Raw genomic sequence first — 20,140 nt, 5'->3', positions numbered from 1 at the left:
TTCAGTATTTCTGCATAAATGTGACCTAAAATGTGATCTGTTATCCTGCCAAGCCCTAAAACTAGATAAAGAGAACCCAATTAAATAAATAAGTTATAAACATTATACTTGTTCATTTATTTATTAGGAAAATGATCCTCAATTAATATTGATAGAATTTTTACTTCTTATTTTCAATACTTTAAGCTTCCTAAATAATAGAATGTTTATAAATTTTAATCACATTATATAAATATTACTGCATCAAAATAATACAATGTATCAAGGTTTATGACATTACAATAGAAGGAAAAAAAGAAAAAAATATTGAGAGCCAGTTTGGTATAGGAGACTGTGAATTCTAGGCCTCCCTTAGTCATGAAATCAGCTGGGTGACTTTGGGCCAGTTACTCTTTCTCAGCCCAACTCACATCACAGGGTGGTTGTTGTGGGAAAAATAAGAGGCAGGAGTATTACGTATGTTTGCTGCCGAGAGAGAGAGAGAAAGAGAGAGGGAGGGAGGGAGGGGGAGAGGGAGAGAGAGAGAGAGAGAGAGAGAGAGATCTAATAATAATTGCTAACAAAGGGATTGCTCCTTCCTTTGCCCACTGTATTATTCTGAAAACTGGGGATCCTCCAGGAATTTATAAACATCGTTGGCTTAACACTATCCTCAGTACCAATTATTTTGAAATTAGAAGTAATTTCAAAGAAGTAAATATAAGTAGATAAAAAAATCTAAATTTAAATTTAATTGCTATCCTCATATATATTAAATATTATATGATGCTGATTACACAAGAAGATGCCAATTAGTGGGAAAGAAATAAATGAACATTCAACTTAGGAATCCAGTCCACTGGAGAATCTGTGGTCCTGAAGATATTGCTACACTACATCTTTCTGGGGGTTTGTTTTCTTTTGTTGGTGCTTTTTTGTTTGTTTTGGGTTTTTTGTGCCTTTGAGTCAGTGTTGACTCCTGGTGACCGCCTGCACAAGTCCCTGCAGTCTTCTTGGTGAGGTTTTCCAGAAGGGGCTTACCTTTGCCTGCTTCCTAGAGCTGAGAGGGAGGGGCTGGCCCAAGGCCACCCAGCTGGCTTTGTGCCTGAGGTGGGACTAGAACCCACGGTCTTCTGGTTTCTAGCCTGGTGCCTTAACCACTACACCAAACTGGCTATCATTCATTAAAATGCTTTATTGATCATGGTGACAAAAACACAGAATGCTAGGGTTTTTTTTTTTGTCCACTAAGAAATACTTTGATACATACTTTGGGATAATCCAATTCAAAGAAGGTTTCCAAGTTGTTAATAAGGTTAGGATCAACACCCTTTAAAGGCTTCAAAAGTGAAACACCTGGAAGCTTGCTATATGGTTGTTTGTCTGTTGCTTTCTTGTTGAGGTGTAGGTGCCTAAAAAAGAAAAGTGCCATTTAAGAAATGCAACAATATGATAATTAAACTTTATACGCTCCTATGCAAATCATCTTGTTTGCCTTGTCATGGTTTCATTATGCAAAGAAAATGCAGTAGCAACTTTAAGCATACAGATCTGCTCTAAATAAGATACAGAAAACTGGTAGTTAAAGGAAAACTCATGCATGAATATGTAAGAATGCTGTGAGTCAAAATGTTATTTTCATATCCATTCCATATTCCTGCACTGATGTAACTGAGGGTGAAAAGGAAAAATGGACATATAGGTCAAGTCTTTTTATTTTTCTTAGCTGTCTATGTTTGAGAGACACTTCCAAATGCAGGAGAATATTGCTCTCCTGTCTCAGAAATTAACATGGATTAAATTGACATGGAGATAGAAATTACCCCTTTTATCCACTGCATCAATCCTGAGAAAAATCCCTCATTGGCATAGAGATTTCACTCAAAGTAAATACCAGATAAAGAATTTTCTGCTACAGAACAGTAGTGGGGGACATTCCACCTGCATATCTACTCAATTCATGTTAATCATTAAACCCCACCCTACCCTCTTTTTCACAGTCTGGAGGGTTTTTTACATAGCTAAAAGTGTATTTATTAGTTGTTTAGAAAAATTCATTTCCAAAGAATGCCTATACTTCAAGAATGAATTGCATGTATTACTTCAGCAAGCGTATCAAGGAAAAACAGAATATACAATAGGAACAGCAATTTTATTGCAACTGAAATCATGAGCCACTGATAGAATAGTGGTTTAGCACCAAGAATAAGCAGAACATTTCTAAACAAACCATTTCAAAGTTGAAACACTTCATTTTTAATGTAAACAGACTATTGTGAGTTTTTCAGAATACTTCGAAACAGCTGTTTCAAGTTCAAAACACTTCCAAAATGCTAAAAATATCCCATTTCCTACAGAGGAAAGCTATTTTGCACTGAAAAATGAGGTGTTTTAGATTTAATTAGAATTAAAAACATACTGTGCATCTCTCTTTAGCACTACCTAAAAGCTTGAATAATAAATGTAAGAGTACCACAAAGAATAGCCTACACCTATAAAATTTGTATTACTGTTCAATGTTTGTCCGAGTATATAGATTTGTGTGTGTATATGAAAAAGCTGATAACTTTACAGTATAATGGGATATTCATACAAGTACAGTGGTACCTCTACTTACGAACGCCCCTACTTACGAATTTTTCAAGATACGACCAGCTCTGGCCCCAAAAATTTACCTCTATTTACGAACTTGCCTCTACTTACGAACCAGATCCGCGGCCATTTTCCCTGCTGCCACGCGGTCGCGGCTTCCTGTGGGCGAGATCGCGGTAGCAAGGAGACATTCGGTGAGGCTTGTGGTGTGTTTTGTGGCATTTGGAAGGTTTTTGTGGCGTTTGAAAGGTTTTTGAGGTTTAAAAATAAAATGCATATGTTTCAGAACTGTTTAGCCGTATTTACATTGAACCTTATGAGGGAAATTTACCTCGGGGTGCGACCAAATTCGGAGGGCGGATTAGCCGTATTTACATTGAACCTTATGGGGAAATTTGCCTCGTGGTGTGACCAAATTCGGAGGGCGGAACAGATTAACCAGATTTACATTGAACCTTATGGGAAACTTTACCTCAACTTGAGACCAACTCGAGTTGCAACCAGAGTCACGGAACGGATTAAGTTCGTAACTAGAGGTACCACTGTACATGACTGAGGCACAGTACTTCAACCTACGTAGTTGTTATTGGCTGGATACAAAAAAGATAAGCAGGATTATATATAAGTACTTGAGTAGGAGACCACCAGGAAAAGCAGGGCTATAGGCCAGACTGAGAAGGTGAAATAAATTTTGGAAGAAGACAGTGGAAAACTACTTCAAAACTACTAGGTGTTAAGCTCAACTGGAAGGGACCTGTATTTTTTTATTTCCATATGAATCGCATGTGCATGCTAAAAGAACCATTAGAGAATACTAGAACAAGTTCAGCCACATTTTAGTGCACATCAGAAATTGCACTACATACTCAGATGGGAATCAGGCAGGCACCTAACAACCCTAATTTCTCCTTCCCAACTAAGATTCTTTTTCAGAGCTAGGCTTGATGTGCTCCCCTCTTGTGCTTAATAAGAAATTTACTAAAATCCTTATGTGTCAAAGATCTTGTCCCTGCTGCACTGGAGCCACTGAAACTACCACACACATGTTATAGTGTATTATAATTACAAACAAGTAATTGATTCAACAAAAAGTCTAGGAGGAAAGCCTTTTCTGCCATTGTTCCCACCCTCTGGAACATCTTGCCACCTGTGGTGAGATTAGCCCCCTCTTTATGGGCCTGGTTCTGCCAACTTGCATGAGGACCCACTGGGGGTTCGCAGCACTGGGGGTGGTTGGTAGCTTAAGGATGCTCTCTCCTACTTTTTAGCTTTTTTAGCTTTGTATATTTTTGTAAAGTTTTTATAGTGTTTTTTTTGTAAGTCACCTAGAGTCACTTATATAGTGAGATGGGTAGCGTATGAATGAATGAATGAATGAATGAGGAAGAAGCTGCAGATACCAAACTTCTCAACTTATCAGCCTTTCTCATTCCAGCCATCTCCATGATGGCTTAGAGTTGTACTAATCCAATTCAATTGGACGATGCCAGGTTGGAAAGGCTGATCTGGATAGTTAATACAACTATTTTTATTTCAGGTTTCACCTTAGCCATCTTACCAGGCATGTAGTGATTCCTATATTTAGAAGAAAAAATATATGCCAGTTACAACTGAGCAACACCCAGTTACAAATGAGCAATATGCATTGCATTGTTTTAAGGCAAAAAGATATGGTAACAACAATCAATCAATATTGTTTGGAATTGATAACCTGTGATAACTTGTACTAGCTCCTGAGCATCACTAGAATACTTTTCCTTTCAACTAATTAAACCCTTGCTACATTGAAGTGATGACAGCATTTCTTCCTCACAATATTCTATAAGTCTGTTTAGAGATAGTGCTTTCCCACACACCTAGCAGATAACCCACGCTTAACTAAAGATTTATTTTCTCCAAAACGGAATCCTGTTCTCCCAGAAATTCTCATCTACCAGTGCTTCATAATTTCTTAATTCCTTTTTATTTATTTTATTTATTTATCATATTTATATAGCCACCCATCTCACAAGGTGACTCTGGGCAGTGTACAACAATTAAAAAGAATAAATACATAAAAACAATTACAAATAAAAGCAAGCTATTTTGTACACTTACTCCATCAGAGGGTTTTATTTTTGCCAGAATCTGTTTTCATGATTTAAGTAGAATGCCAAAAAGCAATTTCCCCCATCTGGGAACTCAAATTCCATTTTAATTAAGATATACCTAAAATCTTTAAAAACATAATAAACTGCCTATGTTACACTCATCTATCTATCCAGCTCACTGTAATCAACAGTAATAAAGATTATTTTGTAGCTCTGTTTGCAGATGCCCAAGACTGAACCTGGAAACTAGATGTCTAATTGGTCTAATACCAAGCTATAGCCCTTTCTTCACAAAAATACACGTTTATTTTCTACTTTTTCCCATTTGACCTTTATCTTACCTGCTACATCAACTTAAACAGTTCAAGCCCATTTTATGTTGCTATTTGATAGCTACTTTGTCTCTGAATGATAAAGATACCAGCACATTAAAATACAGTAGTACAAAGTAAAAGGGAATAACTAACAGATTTTTATCAATTTCAGCCAGAGATATTGAACCAAAATCAGATAAGCTATTCCATCCTCATTAGAGGAGAGCAAGGAAACACAAAAATACCTATTTGATAAGTTTGTATATATTTGGTTCCCTTGGGTAGGAATGAACAGGTTTCATTAAGGCAGATGATTCCAATTCACAGGTAATCCATTCAGTGGTGAAAGGAAGTTTGTCAATCCTTCAGAACAATCTGACTCCTACAGTACTGTGACTTACAATGTAATGTGAGTTTCATCTAAGTCCTATTAATAAATACTTGAAGAAGTATAGATTAGTGCTTGGAGAAGGTACATTAATCTACTGAAGATAAGAACTGCAGCACAGACTGATTCTTCTCCAGGACTGGTAGTTGCTTTCTTTCTCACAGTCATGGAGTGTTCATGCCTTTTTGCTGAATCTGCTTCTCCTCCACTTCACCAACCTTTAGTAGCTAGCCAGATCTATGGTTTATACCAGGGGTCAGCAAACTACAGCCCATGGGCCAAATCCAACCCACTGCCTGTTTTTGTACAGCCCTCAAGTTAAGAATGGACAAGCAGGTGGCAGGTCACCAGGCCCAAACCTCAGCCAAGCTCCCAGGGCGAGGGGTAGGGCCGAAAGGCAAGGGCTGGGCCAGGATGTCCTGGCCAGCAGCCTATCAATGGCCTCCTTGCTGGTAGGCCGGTGCCATTTTATACTACACAACATTTTAAGCAATAGCATTTGTCTTCTCCCCTTTTGTTCTTTTTCAGGAAGTTCTTCCCCTGTAAGTTATACACTCCTTTTCATTTACTACTCTTTCTTTAATGCCTTTGTCTTTACCCTCAGCAACACCTGCAGTCCAAATAACTGCAGAAAGCAAGCACTGTTTAATTTAACATTTCAAAAACAATACTGGGAGCTACAAACCATGTTTATGATTTGGGAACTGCAACTGGATTTTCAGATAGCCACAATCTGGCTGTCTCTTAACACACGTTATTGGAAAGGTTGTCAGATAGCTAGCCTGCTTACTTCATTCAATGTCTCAGAATGAGAATATATCTATACCTATATCTATATCTATATTAAATTTTGCTAGGGCTTATTGAACTACACATGCACTCACACTAAACAAGGTAGCAAAAAAAGCACAGTTTTTCCCTTCTACCAGAAGTAGCCATAGGAGGAATATGTATTTTGTTCAGAAATAATATATTGCATCTGTACAGATATGTGCTGATTTATTTATTTAGAATATTTATAGGGCTACCCATTTTAGAAAACATAACTCTGGGCAGCTCACAACAGCAATAAAAAACAAAACACAATAAACCAAATCGAAAAAACCTGGCACCACCACCATCCTCCTCTGGTGCATCCAACAGAACCATCCCCAGGCTCCAACCTCACCCATCTCAGCACCTGGGGAAAGAGTCAGCTGTTTATGGCCTTTCAGAAGGCTAAAAGGGTGGTGGCCTGCTGAATCCCAGGAGGAAGGATGTTTCACAGGGCAGGGGCCACTACAGAAAAGGCATGCTTCCTAGGTCCCATTAGACGACAACATTTAAGGGAACAGACCTCAAGCATACCCACTTTATCTGAACTGATAGAATGGGCAGATACCCTCAGAGTGAGGCAATCCCACAAATAACCTTGCCCTGTGCCATTAGGGCTTTAAAAATGAGAACCAGCATCTTGAATTGCACCTGGAAAGAGACTGGGAGCTAGTGCAGCTCATGCAAACAGTGTAATTTGGGCGAACCAAGGGGCACCCAACACTGCATGCACCACCACTTTCTGAACTAGTTGGTGGTCTTCAACGGCAGCACCATATAGAGCGTGTTGGTCGTTGAACCAGGAATGGCCAAAAGCAAGGTTTCCCAGTCCTGGAATAAGCGCAATTGTCACACAAGATGAATCTGTGTAAAGGCCCCCTAGTCTCGGCTGCCACCTGCTCCTTGAGCAGAAGCCACAAGCCCAGGAGGATCCCCAAATTGTGCACAAGCTCTGTCTGGGGAAAGTGCTACCCTGTCAAGAATCAAAGATAAAGCATTACCAGACCCAGGGGGCAAAAAATCCAAAGCCACCCCATCTTGCTAGGTTGGGTCGGAGCTGATTCTTCCCCATCCAGACCCTCCCAGCCTCCAGGCACTGGGTCAGCACCACAACAGCATCAGAAGCCCAGCAAGGGGTAGAGATGTAAAACTTCACCCAATGGTTTCATGTAGATGTTAGAGGAGCAATGAGAGATCCAAACCCTGAGGGCCCCTTAGCTTAGGGGCCTAAGGCTAGATCTCCCCCACCAACACCAATTGAACCCAGCCGTGTAGGAAAAGAGAACCCCTGAAAAGCAGTGCCTCCCACTCCTAATCTCTGGAGCCAGTCCAGAAGGATACCATGGTCGATGGTATTGTAAGGTGCCAAGAGATCCAGCACTTCATCCATCCCAAGCCCTCCAGAGGTCATTCACAAGCACAGCCAATGCCATCTCAGTACTGTAACCTGGCCTGAACCCAGACTGAAAAAGGTCCAGATAATTATGTCCTCACCTCATGTTGTGTTGTACATGTTCTGGGAAACATGGGGCATGCTGCAGAAAAGAAGATGGAAATTTGAATTGAACAGTCACCAACATTCTGGTTTTCTCATAGAAATGCAGGAGGAAGGGATTTTTCAGAATTTTTTTTTCCTCTGCAATCCTTGGCCTGATCCTGATGGTTTTCAAAAGGGAGGAAGGATTTCGGTCCCATTTCCTCTGGTGATATTTAGCTTCCATCACTATTCTGCCAGCTAAGGGTATAGGGTCAAAGTTCAATGAAAAATCATTGTAAAATTATGATTTATTTGTTTCAGTAACAGGCTTAGCACTTAGAAATGCAACTCAAAAATATACCTCTTGTATAAAACAAGAGGTTCTTCACTATCCCTATGCAGATTGACACAAGTCTTTTGAAGAGCAGAGTGGGTTGAGGTTAGAGACAAAAATCTCACCTCTGTAATCAGAGATTTGTTTCAGGATTTACAACCAGGTAGATATTAGCTGAATCACTGGTTACAAGGCACTTTTATAAGTATCATTTTAAGAAAGGTCCAGATTCTCATCTAAGATGGTCAGTTAGTCAAATTAGTATTCCTTTTACATCTATGCATTATATGAAAGAAGTAATCTTTTTTTCTATACCACATCTCAAAATGAAACTAGAGTAACTTTTGCTACTTAGCTTGCCCTTGGAGAGTAAATATTGATATCAATAAACAAATAAGCTTTAGAGGATGCTACCAAGCGGGCCCATAGTACAGCAAACAGTGAAACTGCAATCTAATCTGAACCTTCCCACATCACTTATTGATTAAAGAAATATCAACTCTTCTAGGGCAAATTACGTGACAAACATCAGGTCTAATCTAGTTCTTAGTTTAACTTTAAGGCAGCACCCAATAGATTAAGAACAGGTGGGAAGAAAGAATCTGGAGTCTATCAAAGAGAGAAGTTTCTATTTTTTCCCTGTTGTTCCATTCACAAAGATCTCTAAGCTGTTCTTAGAACTATTTCAACTTACGTTAGGAAAGTGAGGAAGAAAGCTAACACATTCAGGTTATCTGCCTATATGATAAATCCTATCTCTTGCCATTTGCTAATTAATTGGCAGCTCCTATTTTCCCACCAATATGTTAACTATAGTCTAGGCACTCCAAATGCTTCCAAACTATTATTCATAACTAGACCTGTCTAGTTTTACTAGCAAGTAGCTCTGATTTGAAGTAGACATACCATATATGAAACTTGTAAGCTTAATTTCATTTTCAAATATTAAAATATAATTAGACGGAGTTATGAAGACTTCTTAACACTATACAAATATTAAGAAATATAAGATAGTTCAAAATATTTTTATCACTGTGAAAAATTTTTTAAAAAAGTAATGCAGTTAGCACTTAAATTTTATTAATTATCTGAAGAAAAAAAATCTTACAGAATGTGTTGAAATAAGAGAAATAAATGGCTACAGATAGTCAAATTTATCTTGAATACTTCAGGAGAAATTAGGAAAATACTAATGTGCCTTAATTAAAATGAAATAAGTATTAGCAGTCAAAATGGTTATGATAAACAAATATACCAAATTAAGCATAGTTTAATAGTTTCATTCTTTTACAAGATAGTTTAGAATGCAAGAGCTAACCTAATTACATAAGATATTCCCATAAGAAAGCATATAAGGAGACAACTAAAATCAGCTAGTGTTAAATAGAAATATAATTCATTAAAAATGTCATGAAGTAGATATAAATAGTAATAGATATAAAATAGAAGATAGAAAACAGAACAGATTAGAAACAGGTATCCAGGTGTGCTAATGACAGCTCAAAGCTGTTTACTATCATTACCAATTATTTGGTGAATGAGTGGAACATAAGCCTACAAATATACTGAGAACATTCCATTTTCAGGAATTAAGAACAAAGTCTGAAAAGCTGCTTACCATTCTGCAAAGAAAGGATCAAGAGCTGGGAGGCTGAATATTTGGTCTTCTGAAGAAAAATCTTATTAGTCCAGGTGAAATGGCTGCAATTTATTTGCAGGACTACAATTGTGAATTGAATCTGGAATACTGAAATCAGATTGAGGAATCAGAATAAATTGCTTTATGATAGTGGACAAATTGATGGGACTTTCTCCCCCAGGAGCAGATGTTTCTACCCTCTATACATAAATACCTTAGCTTATGGGTTTGTCTTTTAAAATCAATGTTGATCAGTTGATTTTAGTCTACTGGAAAAAGCAGAGGATGGTTTGCAATTCCATCTTCAGAAATGATTTTGCACAAGCATAGCTATTTATAAGGCTAGCAATATTAGATGTTCCACTAAGGGCACTAATAATGGTGGGAGAAATCAATAACTCTGAAAATATGCTGGTGGGCATATGAAAAGTGAAGTCAAAAGAGAAGGGGTGAAACAGAGTGATCTACAATAGGGGAGAGGGCAAGTTGAACTCTGTAAGAGTGCAGGAAAGAACATATTAAAAAGTTCCCCAATCAAATCCAGAAGACAATAGCAAATCATTTTTGCATTGTTACCAAGAAAATTGTATGGATATAGTTGTAAAATTTAGACAGGTTTGTGGGCCATATGATGAGAGGTAAGAAGCACTTTTACTGGGGAAAAACATAAAACTTTCACAAGTAGATCTGGAGGTGATGGTATGGCCAGATCAAAGTTGCAAAGAAGTCTGGTTATTCACAGATAATACAATACACTGGTATACAATTGTAAAAGCATATATCGAGATAACCTGAAATTGTTAAACCAGAAATGAAGCACAGTAAATTGGATGCTTTAGGAGTAGGTGAACTTAGATAGACCAGAATGGATCACTTTCAGTCAAAGAATAACATGATACTGTATGCTATTCAGAATGTGAGACCACACAAAGAAATAGAATGGTAATGATATTAAAAAAAAATGTTATGAGCTCAGCTTTAACCAAATAGGACCGTATCTATTAGAATTAGTATCTGTAGTAGATCCTTTGTGTCTATAGTAGATCCATCCACACACTTGTGCAATATTTATATTATACAAGTGTATGGATGGATCTACTGCAGACAAAAAGAAGAAAACATTGAGGGATTCTATGACAGATTGCAAGAGTGCTAAATGCAGCATCTACGAAAGCTGTACTACAGTACTACTAACAGGAATGAATAGTTGAAGAAATGGGGAAACTGGAATTATAAAAAGGTTTAGATGAACACAATAATGCAGGACACAGTTTAACAGAACATCAGCTTCAAGCAACATAACTGTAGAGTCTACATAATGGCATCCCTGAATAGACAAGAACAAAATCAAATTGATTACACAATAGTAGAAAATGGAGAAATGAAATCCAGTCAGCCAGGGCACTTTCAATTGCAAATTGTGGAACAAATCAGTCATTATTACTGGTGCTAAATATACAGGTTAAACTCTAAAAATTTTAGAGCATAGATGTGCCAGCAAGATTTGGAGGACATACAACCAGAATATAAAAGCAATGTAAGGATCAATTCTGTACACTGTAGTTATGTAAATAAAGAATTGAAAAGCTATGGGAAGAGATACAAGATACTGTGAAAACCAAATCAGAAAAAAATCCCAAAATTTCAAAGAGGAAAATATTCAAGTGGCTTTCAGAAAAATGTATCAGAATAGCCAAGGAAAGACAGAAGATGAAAGTCTTGAGAAATATTCCCCAACTGGCTGTTATGACTGTATTTCAGCTTGTACTGTTTACTTTTGTTTAATTATGTTTTAACCCGATGTTAAAGTTGAGCTATTTCAATTAGACAGCCCTATAATACTGAATAACAAAAGTGAGGAGGAGATACGGTACACAGACTTCCAACATCAGGCAAAAAAGATCAGTGAAAAATAGTTCAATCAGGAACATCAACAAATAGAGGAAAATGCAAGTAAAAAAAAACAACATATTTTTTTTAAAAAATAGAGAAATCACAAGAAACTATACAGCTAAGGCAAAAACAGTCAAGAGTAATCGCAGAAAGGCTCTATCTAATAGACGGAAATGAGGTTAAAAATACATGGAAAACCTATATTGAAAAACTTTACAAACAAGAATGTAGAATAACAGAAACATTTATAGAAAGACTATATTCAGAAACCAACACCACTAGAAAGAGATGGATGAGGGCAATAAACAAGTTATCAAATATGAAAGCATCCAGCATACATGAACTATCCACTGAACTGTTTAAAGCTGGAGGAGAAGAGCCTCTTAGTGCTAACAGCCCCATGTCATCAAATAAGCTTAGAAAGATTTTTTTATTATTTTATTGATGCTGTTTCAACTGATATAACATGTTGTTGCTTAATTATATTTATTCTTGTGTTGTAAACTGCCATGGGCTCATTCACTAGGAACATGTGGTTATAAATCCGATAATAAATACATATGAAACTGTAAGACCTAGAGAAGGGGGGGGGGTACAAGAGAATAAGCTGATTATTGAACCACTGCACTAATTTATCATGCAAACAAAGTTTTATTTTAAGATCTTACAAAGAATAAAGGCATATATGGAGAGAAAAATGCCAGATGAACAGGCAAGTTTTAGAAAAAGTAAAGGACACAAGGTCAGATCAATGGATCATGGAGAGAGCAGGAATTTAAGAAGGTTTATCTTTGTTTTAATGTCTGCAGCAAAGCTTTTGATTATCTGGATCATGCCAGAAAGTGGAGTATATTAAGGAAAATGGGTATGCCAAAACATCTGATTGTTCTTCTGCTGAACCTTTACAATACTTGTCAGACCATTACACTACTTCAAGAACTGAGATCAGAGAAATAGAATAGTTCAGAATAGGAAAGAGAGTGGTTCAGAATATTGTTGATAGTGTTTAATTTAAAGAGTAAATATAAAAATGGTAGTATTAGAAGAGGGGACATCTAGAATTAAAATCAGACTGAAACACTGTGAGATATGCAGATGTTTCTTTATTAGCTGAAAATAAAGAAAACTTGGAAGATATCATTGTTTAAATAAAAACAAAACTAAAAAAAATCTTATAGATATTAAAAAGTATTATGTCAACCACCATGATTAGTGAGCATACAATTAATGGCAAATAAGTGAAGGTAGGGCATAGTTTTGTTTCCTTAGGCACAAGAACTGAAGATGGACACTGCTGAAGAAGAGAAAATTAATCCTAGGAAGATGGCAATTATAAACACAGACAAGATCATGAAGAATAAGGATATTTCTATGATAACAAAGATCGGAATAGTTAAACCAATAGCCTTTTCAGTGTAATATACTGCTGTGAAAATGGACAATAAGAAAGAACAGGAAAGAAAGACACCTGCAAATGATGGATTTGAAAGTGATTGCTAAGAATACCTTGGACTGCAAGAAGAACCAATCCATGGTCCTGGGTGAAATAATAACTGACTGCTACCTTGAAGTCATGATCAGCAAGCTGAAACTCATATATTTGGGCATGTGAGGCAAGCAAATGATGGACTAAAAAAACCCACTATGTTTGGTAAGGTTGAGGGAAGTAGAAGATAGGAAAAACAATAGGAATCAAAGTGATCACTGAAATATCATTGGAGAAGCTATAGATTATAACTAGAAATAGGTCGAGATAGCGTTTATCTCTATAGTCACCAGGAATCAAGCCAAACTTGATGTCATTTAAACAACTATTAAAAACCTGATACACAGTATTAGAGTTTGAGATACATATTAAGTGGAAGCAATTTTTTTCCTTCTAGATACCTGAAGTTATAGCCCAGAAAAATTAACTGTTTTGTCACTAACTACTTTATAACACAGTGAAGAGAAATGTAAAAAATAAATTACATTAGAAATCCATAAACAGATAGCTGTATTTATAAATCTGCTCCATTTAACAACTGTAAGCGCCCCACACTTCTCTTAAATATTGCTATATAAACAACAACCTTAAAGAGAACACTGTTGGGGGAGGAATTCTTTCCCCAGGCCATTTTCTTTTCAAAGAAAGCACCTCCGGCTGTTTTGCCTCATATAAGGGAAAAGATACAGAGATCTATGTATCTCCCCTATTGTGAGGGAGCTGTTCAGGGACTACTGAACAGAAATACAGCCTGAATGCTAAAATTAAATAAGACCCATTCATTCAGCCTCAGTCTGCTCCAGTGTAACACCTGCTTTTCATTTTAAACAAGCTATGGAATACTAAAGGAAAATCTCCTCCTTACGATTATCCACACTTACACTAATAATCAATGGTTAGTTAAATCAGTTTTGGGATCAATGATAATCTATTGAGGGAGGTGTGCGCTACGATCTGTGTTGCTCTCTAGTGTCCAAATGCACTGAGCTCTGCTAGTCAGCACGTGTGCAGAGATGGGCTGTATGTAAAGGAGTGTAGCCACTATGACTGAGGGTGTATGAATAAATACCCTAGCACTAAGCCCCCTTTGCAGCAATCTTGCCTTGCCACAAATTGTTTCAATTATGTTTTTCAACTAAGCCAGTATGAATATTTTTATTATAATACTTCCCAGTTTAGAAGAACTTCTGTACATTTATTTCAAACTAGATACACTCTTTGAATTTTAAAACATATGATAGTGATAGTTAAATTGGGCTTATAGGCTAGAACTGTGCTGCTTGTAATACATGATGCTATCTAAAGAGAAATCAGTCCATTCCATGCATTACTTTTTTTGTTGTAAAATCAAAAGATTTCAAATGGCTGACATTTATGAAATGTAGGATCGGATAAATTATGCAAGTGTGTAAATCTCTTTAAAATGAGAATGCTATTTCTAACAGACTCACTATATAAATCTATAAAAATGTATTCAAAACATGTATGACAAATCAACATCTTAATTCCCCGGGCAATATATACTTATTTTAAACAACTGGCCTATGCAAAAACAATAATCTTATTCTTTATAATAGTAGAAGATCCTTTAGATGTTAAGGGAGAGACCTAGAGGTTATTATACTATATATCCTAAAGCTATTTGTACTATATACTAGTTACATTTTTTGTTATGCAGACCTGGCTGTAGGTATTACACCATGTATTGTTTCCTGAAACACTGTATACAAATTTCTTCCTTACAACAAATCCAGCCAAAGCGATTGTACCAGTGTTTAACTGGTAAACCCCACAATAATTTCCATGTTATAGAACCATGACTGAAATTCGGGCATATAGAGTGCTTAATTTTCTGCATTGCAGAAATGGTTCCTCCTATCATGCTAATTCTACCTGCTTCCTTGTGCTGAGTTGCTATAGACAAAGACATAGCATTCAGTGAAAACTTTAAACATTACGCTGTGCTAGAAGGGGGACAAACAGTACATCCACCAATACAGTGGACAATATAATTCTCCATATCAATATTTACATTGCTATTTATGTATCAGTTAATAAGGAATCACCTCCTACATATGATTAAATTTTAGATGTTAGATCTCTTTTAGCTAGTTCTCTTTCCTTTCATAGAAGTTTTCAGTACTCAAGAAATTGACTAGATTTTTACACTACAGAAATGTGGTGTATAGTTGGAGAAATTAGGTATCGTAAGTGTCACAATCAAGTTATAAAAACAAATTAATTTGTTTAAAGGACAACAGCCAAGTATTCCCTGAACGTCTAATTTCAAATTCACTATTGGCTTTAAAAGTTAAAACATTATCAGTCCTTTAAACACTTAACATAGCCATAGAAATAATCAGTCCAAAGGCCCCAAATGTCAATGCAACCAAGAAATCATTGCACTTATTTTCAAACGCAAAATGTTAGGCTATTCATAACCAATCATGGCAAGAGAAATTCGGATTTTATTTATAAGAGGTCAAACTCTGTCATAAATAGTTTTCAATGTTTTCTTCTTCTTCACCAAATGCATACCCTGTATATGCCAACTGCCAATTATTAACACATTTCCAAGAAAGGTTTCTACCAACAAATATCTACATACTTATTTTGATTTCATAATTTAAGAATATTTCAAGAAGCATTTGTTCATCTGCCCATTATAACACATAATGACAAACTGAGATGATGGGATGTCATATACCTTATATTAATTCATGCATATTGCTTGCAGAATAAAATTTTGCAGAATAAAATCAACTTAAAAATTAAATCCATTTGGGATTAACTCTCACAATAAAAATATCATAGTCTCCTGATAATTTAGCAATAACGTATACACAACTCTAGAATCTAAACCCTAAATTTGGAAGATACAAACACTGTCAGCTAAATACGTGGGGGGCAAGTATGGCATCTGTCCTGGAGAAAAATCACAACAGAAAAGTAACTGCAGCAAATAAAATACCGCTTAGTTACATTATGAGCAAGGCTAGGGCCAGGTCTATGGCTGAGTCCTGGCGGCGTGTATTAGAGGCTAATGTTTCCTCATGGATCCACTGGCATAACACAGGTAGACAAAGGCAGCGCATAAAGCTTAGTACGGTAAGAAGCGGATCTAAAAGCCTACCTCCCTTGCAAGGCAAGAATGCAGGGCGCAGGGAGGAGGACTAGCGTTATCAGCGGCAACAAATCTGCACGACTTGGCCCTCTCTGGTTCTCTAAGCAGAGGTCGGACCAGTCCCAAAGGACGGAAGTATGAAGCTCCGGCAGCCTCAGCCCACCGTCGCGACTGGAACTGTCAGCTGCTGATGACGAGGATCGCCGGAGGGCGCCCCGCTGGGGAGGCAGGCGGAGGGAGGGGGCCGGGGGGAAGCTGGACGGGTACAAGCGGGGGGAGCCGCATCCCCGACGCGTATGGGCGGCGTGGACGAGCGGTCGCGCTCCCCCGGGGCTGCGGGCTGAGCAGGGCAGGTGCGTCGCCTCTCGCCCGGGGAGCGGGGGGCAAAGCACGGGGGCGCCGGCGAGGAGGGAAGCGCAACGGGCGGGGAACCGGCCCCACTCCCCAATTTCCGCGCGCGTGTGGAAATTAGGGGTGGGGGAGGCGAGGCGACCGGCAACGGAGAGGCCTCACTTACGTGTAGATGATGGATATGAAGTGCATGAGCCACAGGACCAAGAAGAGGATAAGCCCGAAGACGGCGAGTCCCTCCAGGGCCAGATCCAGCATCGCCATCTCCCCCGGCCACAGGGCGCAAAGGGGCGGGGGGAGCTCAGAACGAGCCGAAGCGGCGGCTGCGGAGGCTCAACAGCGAGGCTCCGCCCCCTCGTTGGCTGCCCTCACGTTCCCCCTCAGACGCGGCCGCCCTCCTTCCCTTCCTTGCCTGCCCTCCCTTCCACGAGCCCCCCTCGCCTCGCCTCGCCTCGCCCCGCCCCCCTCCGTTCTTTCTCTCAGCGGCGCTTCCACCCGACAGGCGGCTGCTGCTGCTGCTGCTGACGGCGGTGGCCGCCGCGCGCTCCACTGGCCCCGCCGCGTTCGCTTTCTCCGCTACTGTCGCTGCAGCCGCCCGCCCGCACGCGTCCTCTCTCCCTCTCATACATAAACCGAACAGCCTGGGCTCGCGCTGAGAAGCTGGTGATGCCCCGCCCTGTGACTGTCACTCGCCAAGGCCACGCCCCCTCCTTCTCTCTCTCTCTCTCTCTCTCTCTCTCTCTTATTGACGCCAAGCGTCTTTGGGAAGTCCGGCCCCGTTAAATCCGCCGAGAGGGCGGCCCGGGGGGGAAATAGTGGCGGCGATAAAACAGAAAGTGTGAGTCAGGATGTGGCGGGAAGGCAGGAAGAAGCGATGTCGTCATTAATTATAAAAGGGGTGGAGAGGTTGCGCTCTGAGGGGGACCCCAGCCGTGACCGGCAGAGCCGCGCTGCCCTTCCTCTTTGCAAGGGAAAGCGGAATGGTGGCGGCGCGCGAGTGCGGAAGCCGGGGGGAGCCAGCCTTCCTCCTCCTCCTCCTCCTCCTCCTCCATCTCGGGGGCCGTGCGCCACAGAGCAGCCGCACCGGCTTCCTCTGCGCCTCCCCGCCGAAACAAAAGAAAGCACCGCCGCCGTCGCGACACTGCTGTCTCTCTCAAACCAAATGCCGCGCGGCTTCGTCACGCCCTCCGAGGACGCGGGCGGCTTCGTGTCGACTCCCGAGAGCAAGAGGCAGACCCGGAATCCAGAAATGTCACCGCCGAAGCCCCCGAGAGTCCTGCAGCCCACCGGCAAAGGGAATCCCGCTGGGTCCCCTTTAATGAAAACGGCTGAGCGCAGATTAAAAAAAAAAAAATGCAAATGTTCAGGCCAAAAAAAGTTAATCGTTTATTCCTACGGAATTCACCTTGCTCTCTCATGCCCTCTTGTATACTTCTTACTGCTCTAGGAAACATTGTTGCTTTCGTCCAACAATGCGAGAAACCGCCTGGGGCCACGAATAAGAGGAGGAAAGGACGGTGGAGACACAGATATCTCAGACTGTGAGATGTGTGTGTGTGTGTGTAAATGATATTAGAATATAAGCACACTTGTACTTTTAAGAAGAAATAAAAACTCAATTATCTACGCTCCGTCTTTTTGTAGAAGAAAGTAACATTTTAGAAATTAACATAGCCAAAACCTAAAAATCATCTGTAACTAAAGGATTCTTCAATATTCTTTGCTGTTGTATAAATTTTTCATCCAGTGTCTGTTTCTTTCTCACATTTTATTTTACAAAAAATACTTACTTCAGTCTCCGCTGTTTTGCTGTAGTAAATCAAATAGCTAACAAGTTCTGGGCAAAATAAGCGATCAACCTACCATATAATAGTATATTTATATTATTTTTCAGTTAATTCTTGTTTCATGAAATAAATTCAAAGGAATTGTTATAGCATAACATGTTCCAGGTAATTCATCAAGTTGAAATCCCATCCCACGCTTTGTAAATGTTTTTAAAAGATTATGTTTGCTATAAGACTTGAATAATATCGAAGAGATTTATTTGCTTTTATACAATAAGAATGGACACAATTCTTCAAACATTGTTCTTGATTAGTAAATTTCACATTGTTTGTATAGTTTCTGTTTTTCATTCTTTTAAAATTGTTTATTTTACATATTTTATTAATCACTTTGTTTAAACATTTAAAATTATTTTTAGTGAAAATACATTACTATGGTGTGTTTCTGTGAACTGTTTTCACAAAAACACTATTAGTGTATTTTCACTAAAATTAACATTAATTATGTTAATTAACATTTTCTAGCCTTTTTGTACAAAATGTAGTACTGAATTGTCCTAAACCATATGAAAATATTAGAAGATTTTGAACACTGTAAAATTATACACTCTTCCATCCCTATTTTTGTATATGTTAAATTTGACCTGTTTAACTTAATTCTTAGTAATTGTTAATCTTCTTAGAAAATGATATATTTCTGACTTTTTATCTCAAGATTTTTCAAATACTATTTTAATTTTATTTATGTACACTCATCCTCTGAAAAGGAGCATAACTGATGCTAAGCCTCAAAATTACTAACATATTTTTTGCATTTTCTGTGATATATATAGATAGCCCTCAACTTACGACCACAATTGGGACGGAATTTCCATCGCTAAGTGATATGGTCATAAAGTAAAATGTCACGTGACTGCATCGCTTAGCAATGGCAATTCCGGCTATGCCAGTTGCCATCATTAACTGAGAATTGCAGGTGGTTAAGCAAGTACCCACCCCAATCCAAGCCATTTTGGGCTTGGTCCCTCCCGGCCCCAATACGGTAAGGGATTGCCTCCAACTCCCCCCATCCATCTATCTCCCCCCTATCTCTGCCTCTTTGGCCACCCTGCACCCTGCCTTGTGGGGCGGCAAGCTTGCCATGTCAAGGGAAGCCACAGCCACCCCAGCCCAATCCCAGCCACAGTTGCCCTCGTCACCCTACACGCTGAGACCCCTGCCACTCTATCGCCCCAGCTGACCTTCAATGTCTTCTTGCTCCCATTGCTGATGAGGCATGCCTGGCCTGGTTGCTGGGCTGGGCTGGGGCTGGGCATTGCACTGCGGAAAAAGTAGCAGAAAGCCCCTGAGCCGTGGTGCACCAATAGCCCCTTTGAGCAGCACTGCTGGATGGGGTGGGGCGGGGCTGGGCTTCATGCTGTGGGGAAAAAATGCAGAAAGCAGCCCCTGAGCCACAGCACACCAAAAAGCTCCTTTGCATGAAGCATCCCAGTGCTCGAATTTTGATCATGTGCGCGTGGGGCGCTGCAACAGATGTAACTTCAGGCATGGGTTGTAAGTTCCACCATAACTTTGAACAGTTGCTGAGCAAATGGTCATAAGTCAAGGACTACCTGTACGTGTGTGTGTGTGTGTGTATACATAGGTAGTCTTGGACTTACAACCATTTGTTTAACGATATTCAAAGTTACAACAATGCTGAAAAAAGTGACTTATGACTGGTCCTCACACTTATAACTGTCGCAGCATCTCCGTGGTCACATGATCAAAATTCAGGTGCTTGGCAACCAGCATGTATTTATGATGGTTGCAGTGTCACAGGGGTCACATGATCACCATTTGCTACCTTCCCAGGGAGCTTCCAACAATCAAA

The 20,140-nt window shown here is 39.3% G+C and overlaps 1 protein-coding gene across 1 annotated transcript in view; it reads right to left on the bottom strand.

The window, feature by feature from the left end:
* UGCG (UDP-glucose ceramide glucosyltransferase) overlaps positions 1-17,105 on the bottom strand; it is a 43,201-nt gene extending 26,096 nt beyond the window's left edge. Inside the window, exons 1-2 of the mRNA XM_015889352.3 lie at positions 16,647-17,105; positions 1,250-1,391 (exon numbers count right to left, since the gene is read on the bottom strand). Of these exons, the coding sequence (XP_015744838.1) occupies positions 1,250-1,391; positions 16,647-16,744 (240 nt within the window). The 5' untranslated portion in view covers positions 16,745-17,105. The remainder of the gene's footprint in view (positions 1-1,249; positions 1,392-16,646) is intronic.
* Between the last annotated feature and the right edge of the window lie 3,035 nt (positions 17,106-20,140).

This window comes from Python bivittatus, unplaced genomic scaffold, assembly GCF_059951505.1.
Source record: "Python bivittatus isolate LINGU-HERP-01145 unplaced genomic scaffold, Pbiv_v1 ctg000850_np1212, whole genome shotgun sequence".
NCBI classification, from domain to species: domain Eukaryota; kingdom Metazoa; phylum Chordata; class Lepidosauria; order Squamata; family Pythonidae; genus Python; species Python bivittatus.
Note: the sequence above shows the minus strand (reverse complement) of the source record. Positions and strands in the feature narration are given on the sequence as shown.